The sequence below is a fragment of the Camelina sativa genome, chromosome 14 (genome assembly GCF_030686135.1).
Source record: "Camelina sativa cultivar CO46 ecotype springtype chromosome 14, ASM3068613v1".
NCBI lineage: Eukaryota > Viridiplantae > Streptophyta > Magnoliopsida > Brassicales > Brassicaceae > Camelina > Camelina sativa.
In genome coordinates, this window is record NC_141893.1 from 26,813,239 (window position 1) to 26,831,405 (window position 18,167).

Below are 18,167 nucleotides of genomic sequence, written 5' to 3' on the forward strand. Positions count from 1 at the left end.
AGAATTAGATAGTGAAAAGGTAGCTTAGATATCTTGAGATATTAGAGAAGTTAGGATTCTACTTTCTAGGAAAATTTATAATTTGATTCACTTAATCGTGGAAAAATGGACACTACAGGAAATATATGGGTATTGATAGCACCATAAGATAGTGTTTTGTATGTATATGCTATGTTTGACTGAATCGTGATTTAAAGATAGCATTTTGTATATTGTAAACGCTACAAATTATTTAAGCGGTATAATAAAAGTGAAGCGGGACAATTTTTTGGTTCTAGATCTTTATTATCCCGCTATTGAAAATGGTAAGAGGGGAAAAAGTAAAATTTTGGCTAAGGCAAAATAAAAGAAAATCCGAAAAGTCATTTCTCATTTTTTTGCCTAAGGCAAAATCATCGAGAAGTTCTCGATCTCTTTCGATATCACTCGATTTCTTCAGATATTGAGCTCAAAATCTGCAACTCTCACTCGATTTCTCTCAATCTCACTTGCTTTCTCAGTCTCTCCCTCTAATTTGCACTTTATCTCACTCGATTTCTCACTGTGTCTGCTTGATTTCTCAGTCTCTCAACTCGATTTCTCACAATCTTCCTGGAATCTTCAATAGGTATGTTTTCATTCAATCGTAGCTTATTTGTTCGTTGGAATGGAAAACCATTTTGATTAGGGGCTCCGATTCTTGGGTTGTGTGAACATTGATGCGGAAGTTTGTGATTTTGTGTATCGATTTTGATTTTGGGTTTTGATTCTTAGTTTCGGTGAACATGCATGTCGAAGTTTGGCACATTTCTTGTTTCAATTTTAATTTTCTGTTTCGATTATGATTTTTGGGTTTCGATTTTATGTTGATTGAAACTGTTCTTCATTTATCAATTTCATAAATGGCGAAGACAAGAGGAGGTAGAAGAGATAACACTACAAGCTGCTCCAGCAACAACACTAAAGGTGAATAAGAAGAGAAAAGCAAAGAAAGTGGCTAGGAGAAGTAGTACTAGAAGCAAGAAAGTGGCTGCTCAATATGATGAGGTAGAAGATGTTACACCTCAAGCAATGTCTGAAGATGAGAAAGAAGATTCTGAGAAGGGTAATGACAAAGATGTAACACCGGAGGCTGATCAGACTGAGAAAGCAATGTCTGAAGATGAGAAAGAAGATTCTGAGAAGGGTAATGACAAAGATGTAACACCGGAGGCTGCTCAGACTGAGAAAGCAATGTCTGAAGATGAGAAAGAAGATTCTGAGATAGAAGGAGAAGCTTGTTTGACTGGACAGGAACAGCAGGAGGATGAAGAAGAAGCTGCCAATATGGAAGAAGATGGTGTTGGCATTGGTCAAGATAATGCGATTCCTAGCAACACGGATGAAAGAAGTCAGGTACCAGAGGAAAGAGTGAAAGAAAGAAAGAAAAGAGGACCAACAAAGATGCGTAAAGTGGCTGAAAATCCTAATGAAAATGTTTCAGTTACTTTCAATGACTTTGGTGATCACGTTGGACCTTGTTCAATAACATTATCATCTTTTCTTAATGTCCTTGTGAGGGAACACGTTCCGGTTACACTTTCTGATTGGAGAAAAGTTGATGCAGTGACTAAACAAGCAATGTGGGGAAAAATTCAGATATATATTTATATGCAACTATTTTTTGTTGAACAGATATGAAACATGCTTTACCTTTGCTTGTTGTATGTGATGCAGGGGAGGTTTAACTTGCAAGAAGAATGGCATAAAGTTGTTATTTTCAAGCAAATCGGAAATATCTGAAGGGTTGGAAGTCAAGGCTATTGTCAAATGTACGTGCTGCGAAGACTGCTGCTAAGAGAATAGATTTAAAACCCATCAACATCCCATCCATTCAAGTGTGGAACTCTTGGGTTAGGAGCAAGACTAATGCAGCTTTCACGGTTAGTTATCTACAACTAAGTAAATTTCTTGTTTATATGTCATGTTTGATAGATTTAATCACACTGATATTTATAATGTAGGAAATAAGTAACAATTACAGGAATATGAGACAAAATCAGATTCCTCACACCACCAGCCGCAAAGGAATGCTTCGTTTAGTTGATGATATGGTAATAATAGTTGTCAAATATCTATATATATTGTATATCTTGTTAGAATAAAATGGTATTGAGATATGTATGTACTTTATATAGAAAAAAAAAAGAGTAGAGACCCAAATAAGGTGACTAGGAGTAAGGTATGGATTGCGGGACACACTCATGCTGATGGTAGACCCGTGAAGCCTCAATTTGCTGAGACTATTTTAAGAATTCTGAAACTTGTTATATTGTGTATAATTAATGGATTACGATCAATGAGTTTTCTTGTGTTTAAATGTTTGTATCAGGAACAAATACAATCACTTGATAGTCAAATGGACTCTACATCAACTGCTGATAACATAAGAGAAGATGTTGTGGGCAAGATTTTGGGAAAAGACAAACCTGGATGAGTAAGGGGGTTTGGTAGAGGGATTATAGCTACTAAGTTAGCATTTCTCGGACAATGCCCCTTAACTCTTCAATCTCACTTTTCATTTCTGCAATCTAGAGTCGCAAAGATGGCAGAAATGAAAAGTGAGATTGAAGAGTTAAGGGGCATTTTCCGAGACTTAGCTGGAAAGAAGGTAATCCATTTCGTTATTGTTCGGTCAATTGGTTTGGTTTTAAGACATTTACGAATTCCTTTTCCTTATTTCAGACAAGTAATGGTGATACTGAAACATCTGAGAGTATTGGTGGATTCAAAGAAGGAGTTAGAGTACAAATACTGGATTGGATTCAATCAGGAGATGTAGTTGTTGGTTAAGGAGAATTCTGTTCTGCTGAACTGATGTACAAAATTGGTCGTATACCAATTGGTCCTAATGCAATGGCTGTCCTTGTTAAGTTAGCACTAAGCTCAGACACTTCTCTTTGGAGGCCTACAACGGATGTGCTATATCTTGAGGAAGCTGTGGGATGCAAAATACCTTGGCCAATGAACAAGGTGCTTTTGTATAAGGATCCAGTCGCTTCTGAAGATGTATCCATGGTAAAGTTTTTAAATCTTCATTTCTTGTGGTGAGGTGATATATCTCTAATCATTAGCTTCTTACATTTTAGCAAAACAAGGAAGGTGAAACTCGAAGATGCAAAATATATGATTGGACTAATGAAGACGATGAGGTTATTGCTGAAGGTGTTGTGTGCTCATCTAACTCCAAAGAGAAGGTTAACAATATACCTCTAGGTCCAAGTGCTGTTTGTATTGAAGTTGTGAAGGTGTTCAATGAGAATGCTCATTTGTGGAGGCCAACTACTGATATTAGTTTAATTGGTGATGCAATTAACGAGAAAATCGCATGGCCAGTCCTAAAGATTGACGACACGGCTGGAACCACTAAAGATGCAACACTACCTAAAGTCGAGGTATCTTATTGAAATTAAGTTATTTCATTTGTTTGTCTGTTGATTGATGTTGGAAATTTCATTGATGTTGGAACTTGCTTCTATTATTTGCTTTGAGTTGTAGAGTCCAGACAGCAATAGTTCCACCAAAAGTCCAAAGCAGAAGTGTTTTCTTTTAGATTGCAGCAACTCTGGACGTAAGGTAGCTGAAGGAAGAGTAGTTTCAACAGATCCGAACGACTCGTGCCATCATGTACCACTAAGTACAAATGCAAGCAAGGTCTGGGTTGAAGTGGCTAAGATTGGTAATGCAAAGGTCTCGAGGTCAAATTCAGAGATTGAATACATTTCTGATGCAATAGGTTCAGTTGTAGCATGGCCAAATGATAAAATAAAGTTTGTGTGAAACTTTGACAATTTTCAGTATTGCTATTTAACGCTTATTGTGTTTTGGTATTGTAATGAATTTTTATTTTGGTTAATGATAGTACCAATTGCTTAGCTAATTTATCTCAAATGTCACTAATTCTCATAATTATCAATTTTGCTAATTGTTGGAATTTGATCGGTGCTGGAAATTTTGAAAATTAAACCGGTTATGGCTAATTAAGTCAATTGTGAAATCATGGCTGATTAAACCGGTGCTGGAAATTTCGAAAATTAAACCGGTTTGGAGATGTCTAAATTGAGTCGAGTATGTCTAAACGGGTTTCGATTATGTCTAAATTAAACTGGTTATGTCTAAACCGGTTTGGAGATGTCTAAATTAAACCAGTTTGGAGATGTGAAAAACAACCATTTCAATCATATGAAGTTAGCCATTTTGATTGTATATGTTTCAAACTTTCAATTGAAAGTTTGCTTTAACGTAGTTGTTTTATTTAGGTTTCTTATGCAATCAAATTATTCACCGGTTTGCTAAAAATTTGTATTGTTGTGCTTCCTTTGTGCGCTATAATCAAAAACATAAAGTTAAAACTCTAATCCTCAAACATTATAGTTAAAATTCTAAATCCTAAAGTATAAAACATAAACACTAAAGTAAAAAAATATAAACCCCAAAGTCTAAACCCTATACCCTAAACTAAGTCTTAGTGTTGGAATACTAACTTATATTAATTGTTCTTAATTATAAAATTTATAATTATAAGAAATAATATTCTAAAATATGAAATACTTATATTGATATTTTTAAAAAAATAATTTATATTTTTTGATTAATAACCTATTTTATATGATAATTTTCGGATTTAAAATGAAAAAAACAACAACTCTTAACAAATGAGAAGTAACCTCCCAGATTGTAGGACGAATCCTACACCGTTAGATAACGCCGACTAGGATCTCAGCCATCCTTTCTTATTGTAGACGCGACTAATGTACACCGTTGATCTGTCTCGCTAACTTTGATCTGATCCGTTCTTGTTCTTAGCCAATGAGCAGTAACCTCCGAGATATCAATCTAAGCGAAACCTACCCCGTTGATCTGCCTCGCTAACTTTGATCTGATCAGTTCTTGTTCATAGCCAATGAGCAGTAACCTCCGAGATTGCAATCTAGGTGAAACCTACCCCGTTGATCTGTCTCGCTAACTTTGATCTGAGCCGTTATTGTTCTTAGCCAATGGTGACTAACCTCTGAGATTGCAAGCTTACAGAACACAACTCATCTTTAGGGTTTACCAAAACTTCCCCAACTCGATTTGAGTTCAGGAAATCGTTTCAGAACGGATCCATCTCCATCGTGACCAAATGGATAAAACGTGAATTTTGCTGCCAAGGTATACAGTAAATTCTATCGAGCTTACTTTATATTAACTGATTGAAAGAAATATAAATTCTTTTCCAATTTATAATGTATGAATAGTATCGAGTACTTAGAAGGAGCAACAAAATTCGCCAATTCATCAGCAAGAAGATTGGGCAATCTGTGTGAAATGCTATGCCCATGTAGAGATCGCCGCAATTTAGGCCATCAGTTTATAGATGAAATTGTTGAGCATCTAGTGATAAGAGGTATGGATAAGAAGTATAAGACTTCTTGTTGGAGTATTCATGGTGAAAAAGAGCATCTACAGAAGCCAGTGGTCCTCAACATCAAACAGAGGCATTTGACTTGTTTAAGACAACATTCTCTATGGGTGAAGGTGAACCAAATCAGAGGAATGATGATGAAGCTTTAGAGGCAAACGACGATGAGGAAAAAGTTAAGAGAAGCTGAAACTCCATTGTACTCTGATTGTATCTAATACACAAAGGTTTCAGAAATTATATATGGGACTTTACAGATTCAAGGTTAAGAGTGGTGTGTCAGAGAACTACTTTGATCAGCTGTTGGATTTAATTCAGGACATGCTACCTGAAGACAATGTACTTCCGAAGAGTTTAGCTGCAATCAAAAAATTTATGAAGATATTTGGTTTTAGATACGAAAATATTCATGCTTGCAAGAATTATTGCATATTACATAGGAAGGAGTTTGAGAAGTTAGATAGCTGTCCAATATGCAAAGTTTCAAGATGGGAAAAGGATAAGCACAATAACGAGATAAAGGTTGGGATTCTAGCAAAGGTCCTTAGATATTTTCCAATCAAGGACAGATTTAGGAGGATGTTTAGATCAAAAAAGATGGCTGAAGATTTGCGGTTGCACTATACCAATTGCACTGAATATGGTACATTGCGACACCCCGTTGATTCTATATCATGGGCACAAGTGAATGCTAAATGGCCAGACTTTACTGCTGAACCAAGGAATCTTCGACTTGGAATTTCTACAGATGGGGTGAACCCTTTCTCCATGCAAAACACCAATCACAGCACATGGCCAGTGTTGTTGGTGAACTATAACACGCCTCCGACTATATGTATGAAGGCTGACAATATAATGTTGACTTTGTTGATCCCTGGTCCAACAGCTCCTGGTAATAACATAGATGTTTACTTGGCACCACTGATAGACGATTTAAAAGATTTGTGGGCTGAGGGTATTGAAGTCTATGAATCATTTGCGAAAGAGAATTTCACACTTAGAGTCATGCTGCTTTGGAGTATAAGTGAATATCCAGCCTTAGGAACATTGTATGGATGTAAAGTGAAGGGGAAACAAGCCTGCAATGTATGTGGAAAAGATACACTTCCAGATGGCTTAAGTTTAGCCGTAAGTTTGTCTATATGGGGAATAGAAAGAGACTACCGTCTGGCCATCGTTACAGATATAAAAAAGCTTGTTTTGACAACACTGTTGAGGAAGGGAATGCCAAAAGGATACAAACTGGCGCTGAAATATATGAGACACTACAAGCTTTTAGGAATGAATTTGAAAAACCTCTAGACAAGAAAAATAAAAGAAAAAGAACCGAGTTGGAAGATGATGAGGTGGATCAAGAAGAAGAGTCTGAAGAATCAAATGATCTATGGCGGTGGAATAAGAGATCAATATTCTTTGAACAACCTTACTGGAAAGTAAAGTAAAGTTATTGAGTAAGCCTAACAGTTTATTCTTTAATGAATAGTTTAATAACTTTAAAGTTATTGAGTAAGCCTAACAGTTTATTCTTTAATGAGTTAGGATTTGCCTGTTCGTCATAATATTGATGTTATGCACGTAGAAAAAAATGTGTCGGATGCTATATTGTCTATCTTGATGCAAAGTGCTAAGTCAAAAGATGGTTTGAAAGCAAGAAAAGACTTAGAAGATATTGGAATCAGAAATCACTTGCACACAGAGGTCAGGGGAAAGAAAACATACTTACCTCCAGCAGCCTATTGGTTATCCAAGAAAGAGAAGACCATTTTCTGCCAAAGGTTATCTAAGTTTAGAGGTCCTGATGGTTATTGTGGTAATATTGCGAATTGTGTTTCAGTTAACCCTCCAAATATAGGTAGTTTAAAGTCGCATGATCATCATGTCCTAGTACAAAACTTGTTACCGGCTTCATTAAGAGGGTTGTTACATAAGGGTTCTAGGATTGCCATAAATAGATTATGCAGTTACTTCAACAGGTTGTGTCAGCGCATCATCGACCCGGAGAAACTTATGACAATGGAGACAGAGTTTGTGGAAACAATGTGTCAACTAGAGCGCTTCTTCCCTCCATCCTTTTTTGATATCATGTTCCACCTTCCAATACATCTATCAAAAGAGGCACGTTTGGGAGGACCAATACACTTCCGCTGGATGTATCCCTTCGAAAGGTTTGATGTACTTATTTGCTTCAATATATGTATTTCCTGCAATTATGTTCAACTAATATTCATTTCTTAACTGAGTTATAGGTACATGAAAACACTAAAGGCTTTTGTTAAGAATCATGCAAGGCCGGAAGCATGTATGGCTGAGGGGTATTTAGCTGGAGAATCTGTTGCATTTTGTTTAGAGTTCCTTAAAGATTCAGTACCAGTTCAAGAAACAGTTAATCGCAATGAAGATATTGAGGCTGATAGAAGCGTGGTTGAAGGTCGATCTCTGCAGAAGGGTATCGAAGTTACCCTATCAGATAAAGATAGAGACATTGCACATCGCTATGTGCTAATGAACATGGCATCTTTGGATCTTTATGTCGAGTAAGAGGTAACCCTTTATGTTTCATCTACTAATTATTATTATAATTTCATTCTCAAAACTGTTGTTCAATGTAAAATCAGGATGCATTTGGAAAAATTACAAGCTAATGATGCTCGATGTGCTAAAAATGAAACTTTGTTATGGAAAACCCATACTGAGCAGTTTGCACAATGGCTTAAAATAAAGGTTTCCAAATGCAACTTGTCTTCTTGATTATTTGTTATACAACTTGTTAAATTGACTGATTAGGTTGTTAGCTTCATGATAATGTTTTGCTTGATGACTGGTTAGCTTATCTTGTAGCTTGATGGCTGGTTTTCTTGGAACAGATTGTTAGCTTATCTTGTAGCTTGATGAATGGTTTCCTAGCACAGATTGGTAGCTTCATGATCATGTTTTGCTTAATGACTGGTTAGCTTAGCTTTTAGCTTGATGACTAGTTTTCTTGGCACAAATTGTTAGTTTCATGATCATGTTTTGCTTAGTGATTGGTTAGCTTAGGTTGTATCTTGATGAGTGGTATTCGTGATTATCATTTTAGTACTTCTGCTTGATGATCAAGGTTGGAATTTTACTGTGGCAGATTCATTCAGACGCAACAAATAGTCATTCTAAGGAGATAAGGTGGTTGGCATTTGGACCAAGAAATGTTGCTTTAGCATATAAAGGATTTATCGTTAATGGGCAACGTTTCATACAGATGCGGTTAAGCAGAAGACACAAAACAGTGGAGTAACTTATGAAGTATTTAGCATGTGTAGATCAAGTGCTCGAGATATGAGACAAGTCGCTAATATGCTTAGATATTATGGAGTGATAAAGGATATTTTACTTATGGACTATCACATGTTCAAAGTGCCGCTGTTCAGATGCAATTGGGCCAACACAGGGAATGGTGTGAAGGAGGAAGATGGTTTCACTCTTGTCAACCTTCATATGAACCAAACAGCCTATTTGAAAGATCCATTCATTCTACCTTCTCAAGCAAAACAAGTTTTCTATTCTAGGGAAGTTGATAATTCAAATTGGTATGTTGTTATGAGAGCACCACCTAGAGGGTATCATGAGTTGGAAACAGAAGAAGATTTAGGTGCTACACCTTTGCCTTTCCAAGAAGTCGATGATTTGGATGATGAAGCTTGTGATGATGATAGTGTTTATGTTAGGGATGATTGTGAAGGCTTGTTAGTGGTAGATTGATAGGTGTTTGTGGTTTTTGTAAACAATGAAATTTGTTATGGTTTTCTAAACATTTAAATTTTTATATATTTTGTATTAACTTTAATTGGTTTTTTTTTACAAATATTCGAAATAAAATTTTTATATAAAATAATAAATAATTTGTAATTATTTTTAATAAATAAATTATGAATAATTTAAAAACAAACTAATAACACAAAACATTTGCTATCTTTGCTATAGGTAAAATCAAATTAATGAGTTTTAATAACATTTGTATCACGTTACTATACATATTAACAATTGCACAGTAGACAACACTATTGTTGTATAGTTAACTATAGCACACCAACAATCCACTATTCAAAGTGTCTGACCTACTATAACGGGCGATCTCATAGCGTTTTAGGAAACGCTATAATTATGAACTCATAGCGTTTAACGACCGCTATTAATACCCACATTTCCTGTAGTGGAATATTCTGTTTCTAACAAAATAATGAATTAGGGAGATAAAAAAAAATTAGAAAGAAAAGGTTTTTTTCTTGGTTCAGCAATTATAAAAAGGTGATGTAAAGCCATAAAAAGTGATGCTAAATTACCAGTTTTATAAGAATCAATACAATTTTTTTTTGATGTAATTAGTATATTTATCAGCATCACTTTTTAGTGATGTAAATCATATATCATTTTCTTAAGTGATGTAAATTAATACATTTATATCAATATGTAATAGTGATACAAATTACTTTTTATTTACATCTGTTTTAAACAATTGATGCCACACAAATTAAAACGACATTGGTTATTGCAAATGATGTTACATTTTAAATTTTTGTATCAATTATAAATAAGTAATTTAAAATTGTATCACTTAGAAGGGGGTATTAAACATGGATTATAGAAGATTTTGTGGAATTATATAATTTTGGATTTTGGAAGAATTAAGTGAGTTTTTATGATATTTGGTGGAATTGATATATTTTTTGTTAGTAAAAACGAAAAACAGTTTGTGACTTTGTGAGATTATAAAAGAATAATAACAGTGATTGTAGGAGATTTTTAAAACAAAAGAATGGATTTCAAATAATATTGGGACGAGCTTTGTTAGGATAAAATGGCTCAGGGAATATACTCATTACTCATGCTCCCACCACTTGCCTCCTTCGAGAATCTCACATCGTTTTCATCGCGAGGATGAGAAACTTTTTGTAAGTGCATCATCTAGTTCTACTAATTCAAGCCACTTCAAATTAACATTAAAAAGGTTAATTTGTTTGAAAAACGAGTTGCACATATCTATCAAATGCTAGTTACGTTGTTAGGATTTCTTACATGGCCCTCTAGAAGACTAGAAGAGATTCCTCGAGAAACGCAATGATGTTAAAAGCAGCAGCAAAACCGCCACAAACAAATGAGACGAACTTCGCAGTAATGGAGATGATAGGTGAGGGGAGTTGATATGGTTTACCTGTTGTAGAAACAAAACGTGTAGAAAAGGCAGGAAATTTTTGAAGCTTTACTAAGAAAGCAGAATTAAGCTCTGTTAACAGTTAGAGAGAGGAAGGAAGAAGAAACTGATTTCTCATTAATTGAAGTTTGAAGAATTACATCTTTGTTATATACTAAGCATATTAAGAAAAAGGAAACTTAATACACTTAATACATTTCAACTATAATATATAATATAAGCTATACTTAGTATAACATTATAGTGTTTAGTAGAGAGTGAAATGGTCTCGCCAGTAAGGGTTTGGTAAGTATATCCGCTAGTTGATTCCATGTAGATACATGAAGTACCTGTTGAACACCAGCTAGAACCCGATCTCTCGTTCTGTGTAAGTCAATCTCCATATGTTTGATATGTTCATGAAAGACCAGATTATTGGAAATGTGAGTAGCGGCTTTGTTGTCACACAACAGCTTAATCAGACCTTTAACCGGAATATGAAGATCTTGTAGTAGTTGTGTTAGCCAAACCAATTCATCAGAAGCTAAAGCCATGGCTATATACTCCGATTAAGTACTGCTACTACTGACGATTTTCTGCTTCTTGGATTTCCAAGTAATGAGGGAGGTACCTAGGAACGTGCACACTCCTGTTACTAATCGTCGAGTGTCCTGACAAGTGCCCAAGTCTGCATCGGAAAAAGCAGTTAAGTGAAGATCATCATGAGCATAGTAGAATAGACCTTGTCCTTGATTCCCTTTAAGGTATTTTAGAACATGTTAAGGAGCCTATAAATGCACATCAGTAGGACAGGAGAGGTATTGGCTCAACTTGTTCACAACAAAGGTAATGTCTGGCCGAGTAATAGTCAGATACATCAAACGTCCAATCAAAGCCCTATAAGACCGTATCTCTTCCATAGGAAGGAGTACACCAGTTTCTTTGAACAATGACTTTGTAGGGTCCATAGGAACATTCTTAGGTTTGCAATCTAGATAACATGTATCATTCAGAAGATCCAAGCAATACTTCCTTTGACTAGGTGATATCACTTCCGCATTGCGAGCTATCTCAAGCCCTAGAAAAACCGTGTCTGGCCTAAATCTTTAATCTTAAAAGCCTTTGCCAGAATCGCCTTCACAGACGGCACCTCCACATCACTATTACTTGCAATCATGATGTCATCAACATACATTAGAAGTGCTATAAAAGATGAATCGGTCATTTTGACAAATAAAGTGTTTTCAGAAGGAGCTTGTGTAAAACCATTGTTCAAAAGAACAGTTGAGAAGCACTTATACCATTGGCGGGAAGCTTGCTTCAAGCCGTAGATAGAATTCTTCAATCGACAAACTGGACACGGTGGCAAGACACCAGAAACTGGAGTATAGCCAAGAGGTAAGCTCATGTAGATTTCCTCCTCAAGGTCACTGTGTAGAAACGCACTTGTGACATCCATTTGACAAAGACTCCAACCCTATTTAGCTGCCAGACCAAGAATAAACTTCACACTCCCCATCCTAGCAACAGGTGAATATGTTTCAAAGAAGTTTACACCTTCATGTTGTGTGTAACCCTTGGCCACTAATCGAGCTTTATATATTTCAATACTACCATCAGCATTGTATTTTATGGTATAAACCCATTTACACCACAACGACATTTTTACCTAGGGGTAATGAAACAACCTCAAATGTGCCAGTTACCTCCATATTATCAAGCTCCACATCCATAGCCCTCGTCCATTTCTTACAATGGATGGCTTGCTTAAAAGAAGTAGGTTCTGTTTCGAGAGAAAAAGAAAGAACAATAAACTGATATGGGTTTTTAATGTTGGTGTAAGAAAGAACAAAAGAAAGAGGATATGGTGTTTTATGTGTTTGTGGAAGAGGGATTGGTGGAGAGATACGTGCAAGATCACAATGGTAATCGGACACTAGAGGGTTTTGGTCTAGCATTGTGTAAAGAAACAATACCAGTATCGGATGTAATAGTCTCTGTGGGATTGTGATCGACACTAGAGGGTGTATGATATTGAGATGTATGAGTAGATGATGCATGAGATGGTGATGCAGGAGTAATCATCGATGTATGCATCACATCATCAGGTAAAGCAACAGAGATAGGCAAAATACTTCAGTTAAAAATTGTTGGTGGTGAAGATACAGATATATCATGAAAAGGAAAAATGGTTTCATGGAAAACAACATTTCAAGAAACTGAAATAGAATTTGAATTTAGATGCAGAACCTTATAGCCTTTATAATAAGAGGCATATCCTAAGAATACACACTTATCAACACGAGGACTAAATTTATGGCGATCCTTTTGTAATGTTGAAACATAACACAAACAGCCAAAAGTCCTAAGTAAAGCATAATCTGGTTTGCGATTAGTGAGTAACTCATAAGGTGTTGCATTATTAAGTAAAGTAGATGGAGTTCAATTAATCAGAAAAACTGCAATCAAGACACAATCACTCCCATATGCTAGTGGCATGTTTGATTGAAAAAACAGAGCTCTAGCTATATTTAAAAGGTGTTGATGCTTTCTTTCAACAATGGAGTTCTGTTGAGGAGTATAAGCACAAGAAAATTGATGGATAATGCCATTCTTCTTAACAAGTTCTGTAAAAGCTAATTCTGGGGCATTATATCTTCTGATGGTCTTAATAGAAGATTTATCTTGAGTAAGAACTAACTGTATAAAATCTTGAAAATATGTAAAAACTTCTCTTTTATTTTTTAACATGTAAACCCATGTAGCTCTAGTACAATCATCAACAATAGTAAGAAAAATTTTATAACCATCTACAGACTCTGTTGAGAATGGACCCCATATATCTAAGTGAAGTAAATCAAATGGTAAAGCTGACAGTTTACTATGAGACTCATATGAAAACTTTTTCTGTTTAGCTAAATGGCAAACAAGACAAGGAGACAAACTCTTTTTAGACTTTGATACAGTACCCGAAATATGTTGTAGCTTGTCAGAAGATAGATGTCCAAGGCGAGTATGCCAGAGATCTTCATCAACCGTCAAGGATCCACATAAATGCGATGAAGACGAAGATGCTAAAGAAGACGAAGCATGTGGTGCAGAGGAGTCAAGTTGCAATATGTAAAGATTAGGCAGTAGTATGCATTTACCAATCACCAAGCCCTGAATAAACTCCTAAATGAAACATGAATTAGCAAAGAAATGGGCAGAACAATTACAAGACTTTAACAAAATACTGCCAGAGATGAGATTAAATTTGAATGATGGAACATGTAAAACATCATGCAAAATGAGTGAATGTGTGAGATGAACTATGCATGTATGTGCAATTTCAACTCTAGTGTTGTTAGGTAATGAGACCATTACACCAGAGATAGGAACAATTTCTCTAAACAAGGCTAAATCAGAACAAACATGCGTGGTAGCACTAGTGTCTATAATCCAAGAACCATGAGGAAGATTGGTATAGAGAGATGATAAACATTGGTGTTGGAAAGTAAGATGTTGATTTCATAACAAAGAGATGTAGAAGGAAAATGTATAGTACCAACAGAGGATTGAATAGCCATGGCACGATGTTCAGAAATGGAACAAACCTTAGAAGGAGCCTAGTTTTCTAGAAGTTGCATGTACGTCGAGAGTTGTTGGATCAGAGGTCATCTTGCTAACATCCAAGTTAATTGCATTCAAAGCAGGTGGAGGGACATATGACGAAGAAGATGTGATGTTCGCAACTGTATGAGCCCTCAGATGATACTGTGAAGTGATAGACTGAGATTGACCTTTTTGTTGAACATTCTGTGGATTAGCCATACGTTGAGAGTGATAGCCAGAAGAAATACTCTTGAAACCAGGAATATAATCAGGAGGATATCCATGTAACTTGAAGCACTTCTGAACAACATGTCCTGACATCCCACAATGAGTACAAAGAGGACGAGATTTCCTTGGGCGATATGTATTCTGAACAGCATAAGCCACATTATCTATAGGACCTTCATAGGTAGGAACATCATATACAACTATAGTAGGAAGACCAAAAGTTTGAAAAACAACACCATCAGTTTGAGTAGGCTTAGTAATGATCTTTTGCCACTCATCTTGAGTCACCATGTGGAAAGCATGCTCGATTGATGGCATAGGCTTGATCATTAAGATCTGGCTTCGAGTGGCTTCATATGAGTCATTCAAACCCATCAAAAATTTAGTTACACGGCTCCTCTGTTGCAATTTCTCCCACAACAAAGCAGCACTACTTTCACACTTGCCACAAGTGCAAACAGGCAGCCCAATATAGTTCTTGTGCTCCTCCCAGAGAGTTTCCAACTCAGTGTAATAGGCAGTTACATCCATCGCTCCTTGTTGAATTGAACTTAGCTTCTGCTCTATTTCATAAACTCTGAGAGCATCCTTCCATATTCCTTCTGCTGTTGGAATAAACAAAAAACTTTGGCCTATTTTATTGGACACAGAATTCATTAACCAAGTAGACACCATATCTATGCAACGTGACCAGGATCCAAAATCTCGATGATCTGAGGATGGTTTAGAGATCGTACCGTCAATGAATCCAAGCTTGTTCCCGACATTAAGTGTCATTCGCATGGACCTTCGTCATGAGTTAAACTTTGCATCTGTTGTCAATCTATCCGAGACTAAAACTAATTCGACAAGATCAGTTCCATGAAGAAAGTAAGGATTGTTGTATTGATCAGGTTGTTGAATTGAATCGGGTACTGAATTCGCCATAACCAAGAATGCGATAAAGAAAGAACGGATCTAAGAGTTACGCCAAGTACTCAATCGGTTAAAGATACCGTAAGAACACTTACATTGAGAATTGAAATCTGATTCAATCCGACTGAAACCCAGTTATTTTTTAGATTGAAGAACAAGAGAGATACAACGATGAGAACATGGACTAACCATTTTTTCCTATGACTTTTTATTATTATTATATTGGAAACAAATAATAAATCCAATGAAATAACACCTCTAGAGGTGAGATTTTCTCATTTAAAATTTTCAAGTACAAAAGTATTCAAAGTCTCCTAAAATCAATGTTTTGGGTTTTTCTTTAAAAAAGTTTTATTTTGAATAACAGTTGATTTGATATAATTTTTACAAATTATTGATTAAATAACAAGATACTGTAAGGTTATTTTGAATGATTTTATAGAAATCTCATATTCAATAACACTGGATTTGGTAAGTGTTTTTAAAATCACAAGTTGAATAACAAGTGATTTTAAAAAAATCTAAAATCTTCTAAAATACATGTTTAATACCCCCTCCCCCCTCTTAGTTTTATGATTCAGTTTAATTGATTTAATTTAAGCTTTTCTTTGTAGTAATCTATCTATCTATAAAGTTAGTTATTCTCTCTTCTCCTTTCTCCACAATTTTCTTAACTGCTTCCTCTTCTACTTCCCGTGGGCCCATTTCCATTTATCAACAACTCTAAGGTATGTGCATTGGTAGGTTCTCACTGAATTTCTCATAATCAAAATAAATCAAAAAGAAAAAAAAAATAATATTTTAATAAAAAGGAAGAAGAAACGATTCTCAAGGTTTCCAATATGAGAAACCTTGAGAAACTCATAAGATCCATTTCTCATGTGACACATGTCACTTTCTAAGTTGTTAGAATTTGTTATAATAAATTAACTCCATAAAAAATTTGAAATCTTAATTAAACAGTTTATTTGTTATTATTTGTTTTTTTTTTTTATAAATCATAAAATAAAACTAGCTATTTAACAAGTTCTATTTTGCATAATATTATTTAGTTCATATTATTTTAAAGTAATATTAATTGATATTATATAAAATATAACTAATTAATAAAATTAAATTTATTTAATAAATAATTTAGTTTGTTTATAAAATATTAATAATGTTAAGATAAAATACAAAATAACAAAATAAATATTCAAATAAAATTATCTTAAAATATAATTTATATTAAAAATAATAATATTGTAAGAATGAGAAACTCATTGGATTTCTCACACCAATGGACATACAAAATTAATCAAAAGTTCTCAAATTTATCTACACTAAAAAAACTAATATTATATTAGTGAGAGATTAATTTGAGTCTCTACCAATGCACATGCTCTAATATGCTGCTTCAGTATGGCTACTTCCTAAGTTCTGTTTCATCATCAACATCAAATATTTCTCCCATTATTGGCCCATAATACTAAAGAAGATCTAACCTTAAAATATCATATATCCACTCTAATAATTAACATCGCATGCTCACCTTCCTCTTTGTCGTTCTCTATGGGGGGTTAGGCCTTCTCTTTCTCTACCTTCGTCGTTCTCTATGGGGGGTTAGGCCTTCTCTTTCTCTACCTTCTCATGTGCTTCGTCCTCACTACCTTCGAGTTTCCCACCATCATAAGTTCAAATCCATTCAATGCAATTACCATGACTCCATTCCTCTATTAAAACAAAAGTTGAATTAGATTTAAACTATGAAATTTCACCTACATTTTATTCTCAGTCTATTTTCTTATCTTTAGTTTTCCATTTGGTATTTTCATAAAACCGCGAATACACTTTAGATGTGTTCATTTGTTATCTTTCTCAGTTTTAAATTTAAATACATTAATATGATTGTTTACGGTAACAACTATAACTAACGCATTACTATGTAATTACAAGGTCTACGTCTGTACTTAACATATGTTCAAAACCTTATATGCTTCAGTATGTTCACTCTTAACTACAACAAAGCCCAAAACAATAAAAATGCTAATCAAGAGAATTCTTTAAAAAAAATATATATATATATAATAATGAATGAGAAAAAAAAGAGAGAATCGATGCTAAAATTGCTTAGTCTAGAAACGTTCTTCATATCAAATAAACAGGTGTCATTTTTTTAATGGATACTACAAATAAAAAATAATATATATATATATATGTTTAAAATAATACTTTTTTAAAAAAGAAATCTTACATTGTTGCTATGTTGGTCTTGGTCTAAGAGCATATGCAATGGTGAGAAATTCTCACAGTTTTTCAAAAAATTATATTTTATTATATGTAATTTAATTTAATTTAATTTAATTATATATAATTTTATTTTTTAGAATTCAAAACCAATTACAAATTGACATATGAAAAGTTAATCTCTCAAAATTCTCAAATGAGAAATAGATTCTCACTCATACTTTTCATTATTTTTATTTTTATATTATTGAGAATTCAAGTGAGAATCCTCCGATACACATGGTCTAATATATCAATATTTACAAGCCGTAAAACAAAACCAGAGACTGATCCGGCTGATCTAATCATAACCCATGTTTCTTGCACAATGAACGAGATAATTTATTGTTTTCTTTTTGTACTTGGCAATTTGACAACAGAACAGCAACTATTCTTTTATGTTTGGAGCTTACAGCTCGCGTTGTGACCCAGAATCTCTCCTCCAGTTTTTGTTTTCTATTTGAAAGTTCTTTTTCCTGAGCAGATTTAACGATCGACAATAATTCGAATTAGACACACGTACGTGTTTCCCATGCCGTTGGAACTCAATTCTTGACAAGTTGAGGCATTTAGACAACA

General features: G+C 34.6%; 1 protein-coding gene and 2 pseudogenes across 1 annotated transcript; 2 read left to right on the forward strand and 1 right to left on the reverse strand.

Annotated features, from left to right (window-relative positions):
• The first annotated feature begins 302 nt into the window (after positions 1 to 302).
• On the forward strand, positions 303 to 3,798 carry LOC104743909 (uncharacterized; annotated as a pseudogene).
• Positions 3,799 to 5,328: 1,530 nt separating this feature from the next.
• On the forward strand, positions 5,329 to 9,193 carry LOC147928672 (uncharacterized; annotated as a pseudogene).
• A 3,835-nt stretch (positions 9,194 to 13,028) lies between these two features.
• On the reverse strand, positions 13,029 to 15,185 carry LOC109128723 (uncharacterized). Its single transcript, XM_019235578.2, has 2 exons — positions 14,220 to 15,185; positions 13,029 to 13,760 (listed from the first exon to the last, which is right to left on the reverse strand). Exons 1-2 carry the CDS (start codon positions 15,183 to 15,185, stop codon positions 13,029 to 13,031), a joined length of 1,698 nt encoding a protein of 565 aa, XP_019091123.2.
• Between the last annotated feature and the right edge of the window lie 2,982 nt (positions 15,186 to 18,167).